This window comes from Trachypithecus francoisi, unplaced genomic scaffold, assembly GCF_009764315.1.
Source record: "Trachypithecus francoisi isolate TF-2019V2 unplaced genomic scaffold, Tfra_2.0 Lachesis_group12, whole genome shotgun sequence".
Taxonomy (NCBI): domain Eukaryota; kingdom Metazoa; phylum Chordata; class Mammalia; order Primates; family Cercopithecidae; genus Trachypithecus; species Trachypithecus francoisi.
Genome location: NW_022681457.1, coordinates 27,973,150 through 27,986,609, shown reverse-complemented (window position 1 = coordinate 27,986,609; position 13,460 = coordinate 27,973,150). Strand labels below are relative to the sequence as shown.

The window sequence follows — 13,460 nt, the reverse complement described above, 5'->3', positions numbered from 1 at the left end:
CAAAGAGGAGTTGGGAGAGCATCTCTGTTCTTTAAGTAGTTTCATGTTTCTAGGCATATGATTTCCCACAATATTGAAAGGGCCTTTCAATGTGTTTTTGGCTCATATTTGGTGATCTATCAGAAATCAGAGAGAACACAAAACAGACCAGAAATCTGGGAGTGTGTGATAGGCAAATATTTTCCCACTCTCTAGAAAGAAAGAGTCCAGCACTACGAAATGTCAAGCATGACATCAATTGTATGCAAAATTCTGGAATGGTTATTATCTCATGGTTTGTAGGCCATTTGCGAGGGCAGTAACTAGCATTAATTCCCCAAGGACAAGTCATGCTATCATAGTCTCTTTTCTTAGATAGTTAGGGCTAATAGATTATACTAAGAAGGCAAATGCTTTAGATATGGTATATCTGAATTTCAGAAAAGTCTTTGATCACATTTTTCCTGATATGTTTTTGTCCAGATTGACCTAGGTGATGGTATACATAAGTGAATTTATAATTGACTTAGTGCCATTGCCCATGGAACATTGACTAATGGATCAATGTTGATGAGGCAGACTTTTGACAGCTTAACACATATCCATTCCTTGTCTTGTTCTGGTTAACATTTTACTAAAGTGTAAATAAAAATATAAAATACATTATTATCTATAGATAACAAATTCTGGTAGGAAGGACATAGTTTGTGAGCTGTCAGGATGAGAATTCAAAATAATTTTTAGGCCAAAAATAATGAATTAAAACAATAGTATGAGGATTTTTCCCATATACATATTATCTCATTTAATCATCATAGTAGGGTATTAATATGACTAATAACCCTTATTTATTGTATGCCCTGAATGTGCTAGATGCTTACCTTTGCCTTTCCAATTTTGTTTTTTTTTTTTTTTTTGAGACAGAGTTTTGCTCCTGTTGCCCAGGCTGCAGTGCAATGGTGCGATCTTGGCTCACTGCAACCTCTGCCTCCTGGGTTCAAGCGATTCTCCTGCCTCAGCCTCCCGAGTAGCTGGGACTACAAGCGTGCACGACCACGCCTGGCTAATTTTGTATTTTTAGTAGAAAGGGAGTTTCTCCACGTTGGTCAGGCTGGTTTCGAACTCCTGATCTCAGGTGATCTGCCCACCTCAGCCTCCCAAAGTCTGGGATTGCAGGCATGAGCCACTGCGCCTGGCCTCCAAATAATTTTATATATATATATATATATATATATATATATATAAATATATTTTCTCTATATAAAATTTATATATTATATATATATATATATATATAATATATATATATATATATAATATATTTTCTCTATATAAAATTTATATATTATATATTTATTTTATATATATTATATATATTTTACATATAAATATATTTTATATATAATATTATATATATATAATATTTCTCCTGCAGAAAAGGAAACTGAAGGTAAAATAAATTGCATACCTTCTATGAGGTTGTACAGGTAATGCTGGAGCTGGGATTTACAAATAGGTCAATCTGACACTCAAACTGAAAACCCTCTTTCTTATACCCTACTTGTTTTTCAGATGAAATGTATCAGAGAAGTATAAATTCTGCCCTGAAATTCAGAAACTTAGTTGTATAAGAACGAAGTGGAGAAGATTTAGTTTAACAGTGGTTCATGTGAAAAGGTAGGAAGCGTTTTGTTTGCCTGTAAGCATCTTATGAATTATCCAGGTGAGTCCCTGACATCCCTCCAAATGAATGCAATCTTGGATTATAGTACAGAGTACAGAACAAAGAAGGGCAAGAATCACACTGTGCCCCACCATGAGTGAAATATGGTGCTTGCTTCCGAGGCACTCATCCTAAAAGAGCACTGTCTATTTGAGCAAGCTCAGAATAATTTGACCATAATGATGAAGATAGGTCATATGCATAATGGTTGAAGGAGCTACAATGTAGAAAGCATGCTACCTTTAGCTATATATAGTTAACATTTGTTCATGCATATTATGAGCCAGACACTATTTATACTGTTTTACAGCTTTAATTAATATAATTCTCAAGATAATCTTATTAAATAGGTGCTGCTATTATTACTTCTATTTACAGATGAGGAAATTGAGGTGCAGAGAGGTCATATAAACTTTCCCAAGGTCACATAGTCAAAAAGTCTGGCTCCTATTTTCAATTGGAACAAGAAATTAGAGGAGGAATTACATACAATCTTTAGCTAGAAGTGTTTTAAAAAATCAAACAAGAAAGGCTGCTCTAGAAGAGTACACTTTGATTCCCAGAAACCTAGTAATTTACATTATTTCAAAAGGCCTTGCTGAGTTATCTATTTCCTGATGCTTTCAATTAGGCATATTTTTGGAGGGATTCTATAGCATTGAAGAGGAAGAATAATATGATTTACACGTTTTCTTCCAACTCAATGAGCCTATCAGTGTCAGCATAGTCCCATATGATGGGTTGAAGTGACAGCACTCATCCTCCCAGAATCTTGAAGTTTATGTAGAAAAATCTAGATTAACTGGAACTTGATTTCAAGAACCCTAAACTAATCAAAATGTGTTGCTGCCTTCTGCTTTTAGAGGTGATTTTTACAAGTTTTTAAATATTAATCAATCCCTTCATCCACGAGTACATACACTTAGATAACAAAGATTTATTGAGCTTCTACTGTATGTAACACTATGCCTGATTTCATCTTTGGCTGTCTATTGTTAGCTCCGTTTAATGATGAGAACATTTAGGCTCAAAAATTTAAGAAATTTGTCCAAATCCCCACAGGTAGGAAGGTACAGGAAAAGGCTTGGAACACAGGTGTGTCAAACTATGCTTTTCCCAGTGTACTCTACTCCTTCAGCAAGAAAATCAAGTAGATCCATATTTCACAAGTAATTTCAATAAAAGGGTTCTACTTACTTCTTGGGTCATTAGCTCAACAAATATCACCGGTTCTCGTTTCACTTAGGGCTGGTATAGTGTTTGTTGATGAAGAATACAAAGGTTAAAAAAGAGACCAGGCAAAAAACATTGTTCTGTCTTGGAGAGGGTTCAGTGCTGGGTGGAGAGACATCTGAAAACAGATCATTACGATCAAGTGAGAGAAGCTGAAAGTTAAATTGCCTAGAATGTACATTCTTCTGATCATCCTGTTAATTGAAATTTTACATCATCAACATCCAGATTGATGCAACAAATGTTTGAGCATGAACGCTGTGCCAGGTATGATGCTAGGCATCATGGAAACGGAGGAGAAAGTACTAGGCATGATTTCTGCACTCATGAAGGGTCTAGTTAGCTTGGATGCCTGAGGTCTGGCCTGGTTCTTGAGACGTCCAATAGGAAACTAGTGAAATCGTGCAATTTCATCTTACCTAGAAGTTAGTTAGAAGTCAGCCAGTAAGATAAAACTGGCATGTAACAAAAATTACTTGTTAAAATAGCTACATTGGGCATGATATGCTGGCCATGATGAGTGCACAATGAATATCTGATGACAGTGGGGGTGAAAGAACACCTCAGCTGCAGGCATGATTTTCTGTTTCAGAGCAGTGGATCTCTACTCCAATTGCACATTAAGATTACCTGGGGAGAGACTGGGCGCAGTGCCTCGTGCCTGTAACCCTAGCACTTTGGGAGGCTGAGGTGGGAGGATTGCCTGAGCTCAGGAGTTTGAGATCAGCCCGGGCAACGTGGTGAAACCCCATCTCTACTAAGACACAAAAAATTAGCCACATGGGGTGGCACGCGCCTGTAGTCCCAGCTACATGGGAGGCTGAGGCACAAGAATTGCTTGAACCTGGGAGGTAGAGGTTGCAGTGAGCCGAGATTGTGCCACTGCACTCCAGCCTGGGGGAAATTTTTAAAATCTGATGCCCAGGGCTTTACCCAAGGTCAATTCAATCAGAAATCTGGGAGGAGGATGGGCCTCAAACAAGTATTTTTAAAAATATTGATTTCCCACATGATTCTTATTTGCAATAAGGATTAATTAAGAACCTCTTACCAGTAGAAAACAGACCTGCAAATATTTATAGCGCTAGACATTACACAAGTCACACCTGTGGCTATTGTAAGCAATTTATTTTGCTCAATTTCAAACTCTCAGAGATGGTGAGGCACAATCAGAAATCAGAGATGATGGAGAATGTTGGAAATAGCTCTGCGACTAGCAGGCAAGCTGGTGCTGCAGTGTCAGCTCATTTTAATTTCAGCTGTGTTTGGAGAAGACCATCTTGCTGGTTCACAGAGCACTCCCTTGTGGCTAAATTATTATGGGCCAACACTGATTCTTGTTTGCAAGCTTCGGCAACAAACACACAGTAATACACACACACACACACACACTCTTCTCAGGATAAAATATTTTAAAATGCTGACTTTAAGATTTCAACAAAGCATTTAAGTATTTTTCTTATACATAAACAGTTCTTTCCAGAAAGAAAATCATAGCCATATGGCCAACAAGAGGCTGCATGGATCACCAAGAAAACCGTGAGTGTCCACCCATGCTCTGTGGGTTGTGGTTGAAGATGACTCTTTGGACCTTAGATTCTTCATGTGTCAAATGAATCAGTGGGACTCTCTGACTGCATTATACTAATGTTCTGTAATATATGATTCAGTTTTCTAGAGGACTCAGCCAAGTTGGGGATTCCCTTTATTAAGCACTTCAGACTCTTAAAGAGGTAGAAGGAAATGGTTCGAGATGAGCAAAGTGGTTTTGTTTGTTTTCCTTCCTCAACCCCCTTCCTGCATCATTGAGCTGGGTCGAACAGTTGCTAAGAAAGTGAAATGTTCCAAACTGGGGGACTTTTTGGACATAGATTCTGAAACTTCAGTTGTGATGTTGGCTGGACGAAGTGGTTGGCTTTCTTTGTGGGGAATGGCAGAAGAGAAGAGAAAGATCTGCTTTTCATATGTCAGAACCAATCATGAAATAAGTGGGCCTACAGACTAATCTAATCATGCTTTTGTTTATTCACCTCATACAAAAGTCTCTTTAGAATGCATTTGAACACAATATATAATAATAATACTATAACATACATTGTGAGAAACGTTTGAAAACGATCAGATGTTCACCTGAAACAATGCAGTGTTCATAGACATACAAACCCATTGGTCATGCACATTTGTGCCATTTTCTGTAATTACTGAGTCACAATGCTGAACTGAAAGCATGAAACATAGTTTACAAACTGAAACTGACATCAGTAAGAGGCCTAACAAGTGTTATCAGAAGAGGCTTCACATTTGCTTAATTTGCTACATCAGTTCACATTTTATTATAAAAATTCACATTGTTTTATTGTTTTCTTTTGTAATGAATTGGAACATGACATTCCTGCTTAATGGCAGGCAGGAGGCTAGCTCTTCAAAGTCAGTAGTTTGGGAGCATTCAGAAGAATCATCTGTGAGCAAATGTAGTGTTGCTTTTTGAACCAAGGCCACAATGATAGTAGGACCCAGTTATAACCCAACTCATGCCCACACAGATTTGGATAGAGCCTGGGTAAAAACTACATCCCATTGCCCCCTGCCCCTATTAAGCTATACAAAAGTAAAAGCTCAGTATAAACCATTTAGCATCTAATGTGAGAATCTTGTTTCCAACACTGGTTCATAAAGGGGTTGTGCAGAAGTAGCAACTCAGGTAGGGAAAGGGCAGACCCTGTGAACAAAAGCCCACCCCTGTCCTCTCTGCCCAGGGGGCCGTATGTCTCTCCTAAGTGATGTTTGGGTTATATAATACACAATACAAAACATTACAAGAAAAAGTCGTAACTCTTAGGCAGAGTTTTCTACACAAATTTAACACCACCATTGGCAGGCAATGTTAGATATATAAATTAATAACTTACAAAACATTACATTATATACATTAAGTAATAAATACACGGTTATAAACAGGAATGGAGGTGTTAGCGCAGAAGGCAGTGCAAGAGAAGGACGGCAGCATTACATTGAAAACAGCGTAACTGGGTAAAGAGAGGAGGTAGGGAACAGGGCCAGGGACTGTACAACTCCTGTCAGCGGCAGGGTCCAAGACACAGCAGGGCACACTGCTTAGCACTATGCACACTTTTATGGTGAACGACACCACTGCTCCTTTCTACCCCCTAATTTGTTAAATTTTATTCTGTTTACAGCAAAAAGTTAAACTCCAGAGGAGAAAAAGTATTGTTGAAGGCAAGCAAACAGAGAGAAGTTATAAGAGTGGCTGTGGAGTTGGATTGGACAACAGGGGAAGGAAGTAAAATGTGGTTAGAAGTGTATCCTTTCTGTCTGTTTGCAAAAGTAACTGTAGTAAAGTGAAGGATATTGCCCAAGAAAGAAGGAAGACTATTTTCTTTCCCTTTTCCAGAAAGAGTCAAAAAAGTTTGTCAACTTTGAAAGCTTGTCTGTGTAGAAGTTGATACTAAACTCTAGGTATTCAACAGGCATTTTAAAGACATGAAAATGTTTTACAAAAAAGGCACACAGGTTGGCAGACAAAGGGACAAGTGAGCAGATTCATAAATGAAGTTATTAGTCAGTGAGTTCAGTCACTATTGGGGATAAGTTCCCGAAACTTAGTGCAGAATGATCTCTCAGTTTTGTGTCTTCCATTTTCAAGCCATGTGTCTTGATCAGAACCGGCCACCAGCAACAGCTTCGGCCCTCTCCACCAAGCTTGCCGGCAAGGCAAGTCAACCATGGGATTTCCTGAGCTGTTCTTTGCTTCCTGATCTTGCATTCTGACTCCAAACTCAAGTAACTGAAAGGCCAGGTGGCCCTTGTCCTGTGCAGGTCTTGGCCCCCATGGTGGGCTGGCCCTACCACATAGCTGGCATGCTCATCAAGGGGAGAATGTTCATCTCCACAGGGAGAGGTGGATTATGTATCAACTGGGGACTTGTCTTCTGTTGCAATGTCTATGTCAGTCTCTCCCAGGGAATCTCCGTTTTCTGGATCAATCACGCAAAGCGTCTTTGTGCTGCTGAAATAGCTGTGTCCCTCTCCCTCCTTCTCGGGTCCTTCAGAATCTTCCTCATCAAGAGTCAGTTCAAACTGAAACTTCTCCATCAGACCCTGGCAGTCCCTGTTCTGCTCATCCAGTGGTGGTGAGGGACTTTGAGGTATCATGCTCTGATACCAGTTCCTGTTATCTTCTAAGGTATCAAGAATGTCCTGAGCATCAGGCTGTACCAAATCTGCCCAGGTCTCCCACAATGGATGGACAATGTAGTCGATGAAACCAACCTAGAGAAAAATAAGATTACACATCTGTTATTGTGATGGTGCTTGAAAAGTAAACACGGTGTCCTGGTTTCCATGCAAAGAAAGAACATGAATAACCAGGAAGATCAATCATAATGGATTCCATGATTTGGGCCCTCACTATACAGTGAGTCTTACACTGAATGCAATCGATGTATTCTCTCTTAATCCTGAAAAGTAAGTATTGCTGTGTATTATTTAGAAAGGCAGAAACTACGACTTACTGGATTAAATATCTTGTCAGAGGTCACATAACTAGTGAGTGGTGGAGCTGGGACTCAGCCCCAGCTTCGTCTGATTCCAAAACCTGTGTTCATCTCACTACAACAGATTGTATTTCCTTTTACATGCGCCAGATAAGAAGTCTGGATGGAATCCTCGTGTTTTCCAGGGACCCAAAGACAAAGCATGACTCTGTCACTACTTGGATTCTGTGAGTCATTTTCTGAAGAAGGCAGGCCCAGGTCTAATGTGTTTTGACTCAATATTTTTTCCTTGCTAACTTTAAAATATGTTGCTATTCCAAAGTGATGAGGAGCTGGCTCCTGACTACTCTGGAATTTCTCAAGTTCTGTGGAATGCTTTTGGCTGGTAGAGGAGTTTGATGAAACACGTGAAAATATTTTAAGCCCTGAAAGAAACACATATCCCCTCGATGGACATTCATGCAATTGTTTTGGATCTATAGAGCACACAGTCATTTCCATCAGGAGAAAGAAGGGAAAATAAAAAACAATTAAGCAGTTCCTTTTGCTGGTGTTCCTGTGATTAAATACCAGGCTTATGGCTCTGTTATGGTTTACTCAGGGGCTATGCATCCTGCATGAGCTAGCAGTGTGGCCTTATGCTGGCCTCCTCATTGTTGGACAAACAGGAAACACTGGGGGTGGGGACAAGTAGAGAGAAAGAATAGACACTAGTTGAATGAGAGAAGGGAATTCCCCTGCCATGGTCTGGGGAGCTAGAGAGATGCTAGGTTGGGATTTAGGGGTAGATGGGCAAAGGACACCCACCCATGGGACATTATACACGTCTCCACACTACTGGAGACTTCCCTTTATTAACATGTTGGTATTTGGCCAGTCATTTAATACATCCAAGTTGTACTGTACACAAGAACTTTGGTCATATGTGACTCTTTCATATCTAAAATACATATATATGATGTGTGTGTGTGTGTGGTGTGTGTGTGTGTGTATATATATATATATATATATTTTTTTTTCTTATTCTTCTTCTTTCTGGTGCTTTCCTAGCCTTAAAAAGCAAGATTCACAGGAAAGTCAGGGCATCTCTGATCTACACTGGTTATAAAAACTCGATCATACATGATTCAGATATTTCTCTCACTTCCACCCCCTCCTTTTCCCTCCCTTTTACTTCTTTACGTGTGCTTAATGAATGTTACAGACTATTTTCAAGGTGTTTTCCAGGGACCCAAAATAACAAGCTCAAGGTAATGGAGAAAATTGAATAAGCTAAACACAGTGCAGTCATTTCCTTTCTTCACTTGTTTTGCTTCTGCTAAGAAATGCTGAGAATTTTTTTGCAAGGTAGCTGCTATTTATTCCCTAGATCACAGGATGAGAGAGCTGTATGAATCCTGAGAGCACCCAGTAAAGAGCTTTACTGGTGGGCCAATCAGACAGTGTTCAGCAGAGCCCATCAGTGGGAAACACCAGAGTGGATAACGATGTTATGGCAACAGGAAGACCTGTCCCTAAGATGGAGAGTGAAGAGCTTTGGATAAGAGAGCTGCTGTAGTGGACCAAGAGGACAGCTTTGAACCTGACATGCTGGAGAAATATCTGCTTTATCTATCTTGCAAGGCTGTTTGGGGGTCCAAGTAAGATAATATATGGAAAATGTGTGAAATGCTGCACAGAACATCATATAAACATAAAACATCACTGCTATTAATAAAATGGTGTTATTCCTCCTTATTGATTCATATCTTGTTCCACTTAAGCCTTTGGGCTATTTGAATTGACCCTCATTAACAATGTTAACTTGCATTTTTACAGCATATTAGACTTCAGATCACTTTCACAGATTTTTTTTTTCTTTTTTCTTTTTTTTGAGATGAAGTTGTGCTCTGTTGCCCAGGCTGGAATGCAGTGGCACAATCTCAGCTCACTACAACCTCTGCCTCCTGGGTTCAAGCGATTTTCCTGCCTCAGTTTCCCGAGTAGCTGGGACTACTGGAACACATCACCATGCCCAGCCAATTTTTTGTGTGTTTTTGGTAGAGACAGGGTTTCACCGTGTTGGCCGGGCTGGTCTTGAACTCCTGACCTCAGGTGATCTGCCCACCTCAGCCTCCCATAGTCCTGGATTACAGGTGTGAGCCACTGTGTCCAGCCCTTTCACAGATTTTTTTAAACTCATTTAGCTGAGTTTCTTTAAGAAGCAACAAAATAAAAATTGCAAAGGAACTGTACATTAATATTACAAGTATATGCAAATTTGGGGTTTCCAGGTAGTAGGGAAAGAGGATAAATACTGACAATAAACAATCCAAATGTTTTTGGGATAAAGATCTTGGACAGTCTATGAACTAATTCTCAGTCTCAGCCACTTGGCTCAGCCCATTCGTTTTCTTGAAAAAACTCTGTGTGGATACTGATACTTTCCGTTGCTGCATATTCTGCAGCTATTGGCATCTGGACATTTCTGTATTCACCTCCTCCAGACTATCATCCCCTGTCCTAAGCACACACAGAATGTGTAGCTTTGGACACAACTGGAAAATGTCAGCATGTTCTCAAAAGCATAGAAGCATCCCAGGAGGGAACACAAGACAGGGCTTTGACTATACGTTAAAAGAGACTGCCTCTGGTGATGGTCGCAGTAGGCTGATTAAGGATGAAGATAAAAACAGAGGACTGGAAGCAAGGGTGAGGAGCAGAGCTCTTAAATGAAGACAGAGCAAGGAGAAATCCAGAGGGATGGGATGGAGCAGACACCAGTGTTCAGATCATTCAGCTGGATTTGCAAACACCAGAGACAACTATCTAAATGATTTAGGGACATATAGTCCAAATTTTGATGGGTTTCTGATGACTACTTAACCCCACCCTGTGAAACTGAGTGTAATGGAGAAGTCACATGAGTCCTGACTATAATGGAACAAAATGCGTAACTGTCTCCTTCTCATCTCATATATACATATTCTATTGGAAAAATGGAATTAAATAGAACGCTCCAGCTCTACAATCAGCAGAGCTCGCAAATACTTTGAAAATCTCATATTAGATACCTGGGATTTTTCCACAGAAGCTGTGTGTTTATCACACATCGGGCTAATTTCCATTCCCCTCTCCCGCTCTTTGTCTCCCTGCTGGAAAAATTCCTCCATGATGCGGTCTGTCCATTGCCGATACAATTCCAAGGACTTGGTGGGGTTGCTCAGGTCTGCACAGTGCACCATGTTGCGAAGGACCTGAAATCATCAATTTTTGGAAATCCCATAAAATTAGGTGTAAATACTGCCAGAACATCTCATCCTTCTCATACTAGTACGCTTGGTACTAAACCCGAGAACATTTTAGTTGCATTATAATTATGACATATGCACCGAAAAAAAATGGAATTACAATGGTGCTAGCCTGGGTCAGTCATTTACCTTTATAGAGTCCCAAAGGGGAAAATGTGTGTCTTCTTAGACTGACAGTCATTGAATTTAAAAATTGGAAGGAACATTAGAGGTCAGATGCTGCTATCATTTCCTTTTCTCAGTTTGGAAAGAATGCAAAGAATTACTCCAAGTAGATAACTTCATATTTTCCACTTGTGGAAAGAGGAGAACAGCTGATGGCAATTTGTATATCCAAAACAAACTTAACAAATTTCAAGTCAATGGGATTTAAATCCAAACACAAGCTTTTGGAACCAACAGTCACGTATGCCCTATTACAAATAGATTTTGCAATTTATTTATAGACCTAATAAGCAACTCCACAAATAGGGATTTTTTTTTCCTCATAAATCAGAGGATAAACTTGAATGTCCATTTTCCTTAGCTTGTTCTTAAGCCCTAAGCTATAGTAGTAGCCTAGGATATACCAAAAACTGAATTTATCTTTGTTTTCTTTTTCTAATTGTTGTTCAGCTTAGTTTGGTGTGGTTTTGTGTTAAATCAAAGACTTTCATCAAATACCTGAATGCGATCAGTATAGTTGTCTAGGAGAAGAACGCCTGAACTTGTAACTTTCTTCGTTTCTACCATTGTCTTCAGGTCTGCCAGCAGGCTCATATGTTTAGACATATCAGTTGCTAACACCTTGGGTAAAAAGAAAATGAAAACCTTTAATAAATTCAGTCTATCAGAGAGAATGGCAGTAAGTGAGGAACGTAGAGAGGCTAAAGTCTTACCATGTCAATAACCATCTTCCTGAGTGTCTGACGCTGCTTCTTGGTGAGATTCATGAAGATGTCACAGTGTTCTTCTTGCAGCAGTTTGAAACCCACAGCAAGGTGATGATTTTCCAACACAGATTCATCATTATACATCAAAGCAAGTTCTGAATCTAATAAACCAGACCAAATGATGACTTAATTAAAAAGGGATATGATTTGAATGTTGGCATTATCTCAGAGTGAAATCAGACCTAGTTCTCTCCAAATTATTTCAAGAACCACCAGCCACATGTCATTTCCTCTTAGAGAAGCAGTGGCCCTCTACAAACAGAAGTCATCAGTTTGTAAGCAAAAAATGCTTCTACTGGTGTATAAGCTTTCTCTGTGATTAAAATTCATTGTATTTTAAAATCCTTTTACTCATTCTATATCTCAGATGAAGAATTTAATATTAGGTAAGGGCATTCCTGAGCAGCTGAATCCTATTTTTATGTGTCTTCAAAAATTTTGTACTTTGGAAAAGAACAACGTGAAAGTACCACTAAACTTCATGCATTGTAATGAGATTTTCAAGGTATATTCACATTTTATATGCTCCCTAATCTCTGGCAATTGTGAACTTTGGATTGTCAAAGATAATGTTTGATGTAAAACTTCATTTTACCCAAATAACATCACTTTTTAGAGCTTTCTGTTAATATGATACTATACATTACTACTTTTTTGGAACAATTCTGATGTCAAATTTTCTGTCTTTTGGCTCTCTCCACGAGAAAATGCAATATCTGGAAACCTAAGCTGCAGCTTCCAGCCTACCTTTTATATAGAAGAATCAAAGGCATCTTTTGTTAGACAGAAGTCTGCTTGGGAATATGGTCATCAGACTTATGAAACCACATTTTAATCAAGAATACCAGACAAGTGGTGGTAATGTGTTACTTAATTGCAGGTTCTGTTACACATATATCATTGCTTTAATAGTGTGCCCTGAGTTACAACCTCTGATGAGTACTCTTGTTCATCCTGTGATCAAGGGCACAGATCTACAAGCAGGCTTTATATGTTGCAGTGCTATAGGTGACTGTAGTAGATAGACCATTTTTCTGTGTGAAGCTAACTGGCCTATATATGGATTGATTCATGACACCACACTCTACCAACTGATATAATCCATGCAGACACATAGGTGCCCCAACATTTTGTTTGTTCAATAGAAGAATGAAGTAAAAGAATCCAGTGTACTCCAAACCTAGGTCATTCAGATATTCTTTGGATAAAGGTCAAGGACTGATGATCTGGACTCTTTTGCAGCAAGTAGCTCAAAAAGCATTTCCAGGAAACTGTCAGTACTTGATGTTATTCATGACCACAATGGGATAACCAATATTCTCAAACTACTTAGATTTCCAGCACTTAGAGATAGTGCATTATTTGAGAGAATGAAAGGATTTTCAAAGGTGTGAAAACTAAACATTTTAAGCATGACAAAAGCTTTGCGTATGGCTTGGGATCCTAAGGCTAGACCACCCCTGGTCACTCAGGTCATTGCTACTCCTAGTCCATAATCAAATCTATGCAGTTGGAGGAAAATGTGTGGAACTTTTAATGACCCTTCCCTCTGAACTGTGGAAACTCATTCCGGTGCCTTTTACAGCATCTCATTTTTGCTTGGAGGTTCCCATGTGCAGATTTAACATTTGTGGCTGCTTCCCAAGCAGATAGGGACAGTAGTGAGTTACTATGTTCTGTGTGGAGTTTTGTATAATACCAAAAGTCATTATCATGGGATCACCAAACCTTTTCTTGTTCTTTATGAATAATTCCATATCTGTTATTCTTTCCTTACATACTGTATTTG

The 13,460-nt window shown here is 39.1% G+C and overlaps 1 protein-coding gene across 1 annotated transcript in view; it reads right to left on the bottom strand.

The window, feature by feature from the left end:
- Positions 1–4,940: 4,940 nt before the first annotated feature.
- PDE4B (phosphodiesterase 4B) overlaps positions 4,941–13,460 on the bottom strand; it is a 44,805-nt gene continuing 36,285 nt past the window's right edge. The window contains exons 7-10 of the mRNA XM_033225188.1: positions 11,618–11,772; positions 11,403–11,525; positions 10,503–10,685; positions 4,941–7,225 (exon numbers count right to left, since the gene is read on the bottom strand). Coding sequence (XP_033081079.1) covers positions 6,860–7,225; positions 10,503–10,685; positions 11,403–11,525; positions 11,618–11,772 — 827 coding nt within the window. The 3' untranslated portion in view covers positions 4,941–6,859. The remainder of the gene's footprint in view (positions 7,226–10,502; positions 10,686–11,402; positions 11,526–11,617; positions 11,773–13,460) is intronic.